General features: G+C 67.2%; 1 protein-coding gene across 1 annotated transcript in view; it reads left to right on the forward strand.

The window, feature by feature from the left end:
- Window positions 1-3914, forward strand: part of H696_03457 (hypothetical protein) — a gene marked incomplete at its 5' end in the record, with an annotated part of 16522 nt that overhangs the window by 409 nt on the left and 12199 nt on the right. The window contains 7 exons of the mRNA XM_009497323.1: window positions 37-158; window positions 249-447; window positions 627-1905; window positions 2185-2355; window positions 2607-3065; window positions 3247-3468; window positions 3595-3759. Coding sequence (XP_009495598.1) covers window positions 37-158; window positions 249-447; window positions 627-1905; window positions 2185-2355; window positions 2607-3065; window positions 3247-3468; window positions 3595-3759 — 2617 coding nt within the window. The remainder of the gene's footprint in view (window positions 1-36; window positions 159-248; window positions 448-626; window positions 1906-2184; window positions 2356-2606; window positions 3066-3246; window positions 3469-3594; window positions 3760-3914) is intronic.

The raw sequence follows: 3914 nt of genomic DNA on the forward strand, positions 1-3914 counted from the left end.
CTGAACTGACCTTCCCCCTGTCCAACACCCCTAAAGCGCACCTTCCCCGAAGAGCAAATCTGTGTGACGGATGCCTGGCTTCTCGGCCGCGCCATCACCCCTGGCAGTGCCGGCCGCTCCAGCTTCTCCATGGAGCTCTTCAGCCCGCCCAGTCTGACGTGCGCGCGGTGCCCCGACATGGACTCGCCTCACTCGCCCCTCTTCGGCCCTCCCCCCCCCCCCCCCCCCTGTCTAACCCCTGCCGACAGTGTCCTGGAAACCCTCACCCACTCGCGCATCTCCTCCCTTCTGGGGAATGCCGTCCTCTCGAACTCTCGCGTGTCGAGTGCCTTCTCCCGGCCGCCGGTCTTGGCCGATCCAGCCACCCCCGAGTGGCGTGATGTCCGCCTGCGCCTGCCCGCCCGGCCCTTCACCGAGGCTCTGGCCAGCATGTCCGGCGAGAACGCCGTACGCCAGTGCTCCCTCCCTCGCCACCCTGCCCTGCTCTAGGCTGATCATCCCTGACACTCCATTCTGCATTTGCGCATCTCCGGGTCTCCCTCCCTCCCCCTCCCCCTCCCTCTACGCCTCTCTCCACGTCTCCCGCTACGTCTCCCTTCCCTCCTCGACCGGTCCTGGGCCACCAGCTCGGTATCCGTCTCCAGGGCGTCACCACCGACAACCTCCCCTGGAACTACATCGAGCTGACCTCTTCCGATCTGGCCAGCATGATCGCCTCCAACGGCGGGGGCAGTGGCACCGGCTCCGGCGCCGGAACCAGCGCCCTCGGATCTGCCCTGGAGTTCAACATGCCGGCTCCTCCGCCGGCGGTGCCGATCTCCGGGCTCCCCTCCTCGACGGACCCCGCGCTGACCGGCCCGGATGTGGATCTCCTGGCGGTGGCCGGCGCGCCGCGCCTGCGCGTGCGCTTCTTCCGCTGCCCGATCAGTACCACCTGCCAATTCCCCGGCGATGCCACTGCCCCGGTGTGCATGGCTCGCACCTGTCCGGCCACCACCGTCGGCAAGGCCACCTTCCCGGCCACATCGGCCCTGGTTCCCACGGCGGCGGCCGGCAACCCCGGCGCCTGGACCGGGCACCCGGTGGCCGGTGTTTGCGAGCCCGGCTGGTCCGGGGCCCCGGTGCGCCGGTGTCTCCTGGACGGCACCTGGTCGCAGGACGCCACCGGGCCCGGCTGCGTGCAGAACACCTGCCCACTGGAGTTCATCCATGACAATGCGGTCTTCCCGGCGCCGGGGCTCTTTGCGCCGGAGGCCATGCAGGCCTCGGCCCTGCCGCTGTCCGGGGCCACGATCCCCGGCAAGTGCCTGCCCGGCTTTACCGGGCTGCCGACGCTGCAGTGTGGCCTGGATGGGGCCTGGCGGTCGGATGTCCCAGCCGGCGGCAGCCGGTGTGTCCCCTTCGCGGTGTCCAAGACCACCACCAAAGCCATTCGCACGTGCGACGTCAAGATGTCCTGCAATTGCACCACCTGCTTCCTCGGCAGTGATCTGCTCATGCGGTACTCCCTGCCCAGGGAGACCGACAAGATTTGCCTGCTCGACTCGTCCTACCAGCTGGACTTGCCGCTGGCGCTGCTGCGGACATTCGACGTCGACATCTACCCCTCGGGCAATTGGCCCAGCCCCGGGAAAAACCTCCCGACCGACTATCCCCCGGAGTTGGTCTACTCCACGAGCATCTTCTCCGGCCTCTTGCCCCCGCACAAGGTCTACCCCTCGGGGGCCAAGCTCCAGGCCATCTCCAAGTACCAGAACCGGCCGGAATTCACGGCCTCCCTCCACCTCCAGGGGCTGACCCTGTTGCAGACTACCAACACCTGCAAGAAGGAGTTCACCTTCAACTATCACGAGTGCCCCTACCCGTCCATGGTGATGACCAGCTGCCACCCGTCCGAGTGTAGCTGTACGTGGCATGTCGGCCGATCAGGCCTCCTGCCCTGGCATGCGCCATATCCCCTGCCCGCACCTGCTCTCACCTCCCTTTCCTGGCTCCCGCCCCCCCCCCCCCCCCCCAGTCCCCTGCGCAGCCGTTGGTGAAAGACCAAGGCGTTCTTCAAGACAACGTCCCTCGCCCCCAGCCCTGGGCCATGAAATTGGCCACACTCTCAGTGCGCCGTACGTGTTCCACTGTCGACTCGGGATATTCTCGCCTCCGCCCCCCCCCCCCCTCCCCCCCGTGTAGTGCCCTTCTGCCCGCCCTTCCATGATGGCACTCTGCAGTGGCCTGCCGCCACACCTGGGCAGGTCGTCTCCCAGGTGTGTCCCATGAGCCAGGGCTACCGGCCGGCGGTCCTGTCCTACCGCTGCGAGCCGAACATCACTTGGACCAACCTGACTCCGGTCACCTGTGACCGTACGTAGCCCCCCCCCCCCCCTCCCCCTGCTCTTTGTGTCTGACTCTCCCTTCTTCCCTCTCTACCTCTCTCTCTCTGCCCCTCTCTCTCTGCCCCTCTCTCTCTGCCCCTCTCTCTCTCTGCCCCTCTCTCTCTGCCCCTCCCTTCGCCTTTCTCTCTGCCTCTCTCTTGCCTGGCTCCCGTTTCCCCATCCCCCGCTAACGGCCTAACCTCACCGGGAATCCATGCCACCCGTCAATCCGACCGCCAGATGTCTTCTGTGCCTGGCAGCCGCAGCCCAACAACCCGGCCATCTTCTCGCCGGCCCTCCTGCATAGCGGGGCCACGGTGACCGGGACCTGCGCCACCGGGTATTATGGCTCCCCGGTCGTTACCTGCCCCCTGCCGGTGGATCCGATGACCATCCAAACCCCGGCCGGGGGCCTGAGCCCGGTGGATGTGTCCCTGCTTGGGGTCCGCCTGTCCGAGGAGAGCCTGGCCAATGCGGCGGCCGCCTGCCAGCCGTGCCATTCGTCCTGCCGCGCGTGCTTCGGCCCGCTGGCCAACCAGTGCACCGAGTGTGACTCGGGCCGCGCGCTGCAGGGGGGCACCTGTGTGGTTTTCTGTCCGCAGGGGCAGTTCTCCCAGGGACCGGCGATCGATTGCGCGCCCTGCCCAAATGGCTGCTCCCTCTGCTCATCCACCGGCCAGTGCCTTATCCACAATGGGCGTGCGTCGCATCCCACCATGGTCATCTTCTTTGTGGCCTGCTCCTGCGCCAGTTCTTTCGCCGCCAGTCTCCTGACAGATAGTGTGCTCTTTGGGGGGGGGGGGGGGGGGGGTTTTTTTTCCCCCCGCCCCCGCCGCTCCCCTTCCTCTCTCATCTGCCTGTTGCCCGTCAATTTATGCAGAGGTTTACGCGGACTACTGCCGCCGGCAGTCGCCAGCCTCCGCCCCCACCAGCGACGTGGAGGCCACCGGCTGGAACGAGATGCAAGTGGGCGGCATCGCCGTGGCCGCCTGCGCCCCGGGCTACCGGTACCCCATCAACCGGAACACCGGGGCCCCGATGCCACCGACGCGTGTCTGCCAAAGCAACTCCGTGTGGGGCCCCCCTCAGGGGAAGTGTGAGAGTGCGTCTCCCCGCCTCCCTCCTCCCCCCTCCCTTTCTGTCGCTTCTCTCGGCCAAGCTGCCTCCTGTGTCTTGACTGGCTCTCTGACTGACCCTTGCCGCTCTTCGTCCCTCTCTCTCTCTGTAGCAATGGCCTGCCCTCGCATTGAAGAGGACAATGCCGTCTGGCCCGAGTCCATGCCTTCGCCAACCCCGGTGCAGGGGATCTGCGTCGATGGGGCCTTCGGCTCACCGCAGCGCTTCTGCCTCGCCTCCGGACTGTGGAGCGAGGTCACCGGTACTACCTGTCGTAGTGCGTCCTCGCTTGCCTGTTGCTTTGGGGGTCCTCTCCCCCCCCCCCCCCCCCCCCCCCCCCTTGCTGTCACATGGCCTTCCGCTCGGCTCATTCTACCCGCTGACCTTTCTCCATGCTCCCCTGCCCTCGGTTCCCCGGTGCATGGCCTCCCT

Source organism: Fonticula alba (genome assembly GCF_000388065.1).
Source record: "Fonticula alba strain ATCC 38817 unplaced genomic scaffold supercont2.5, whole genome shotgun sequence".
NCBI lineage: Eukaryota > Rotosphaerida > Fonticulaceae > Fonticula > Fonticula alba.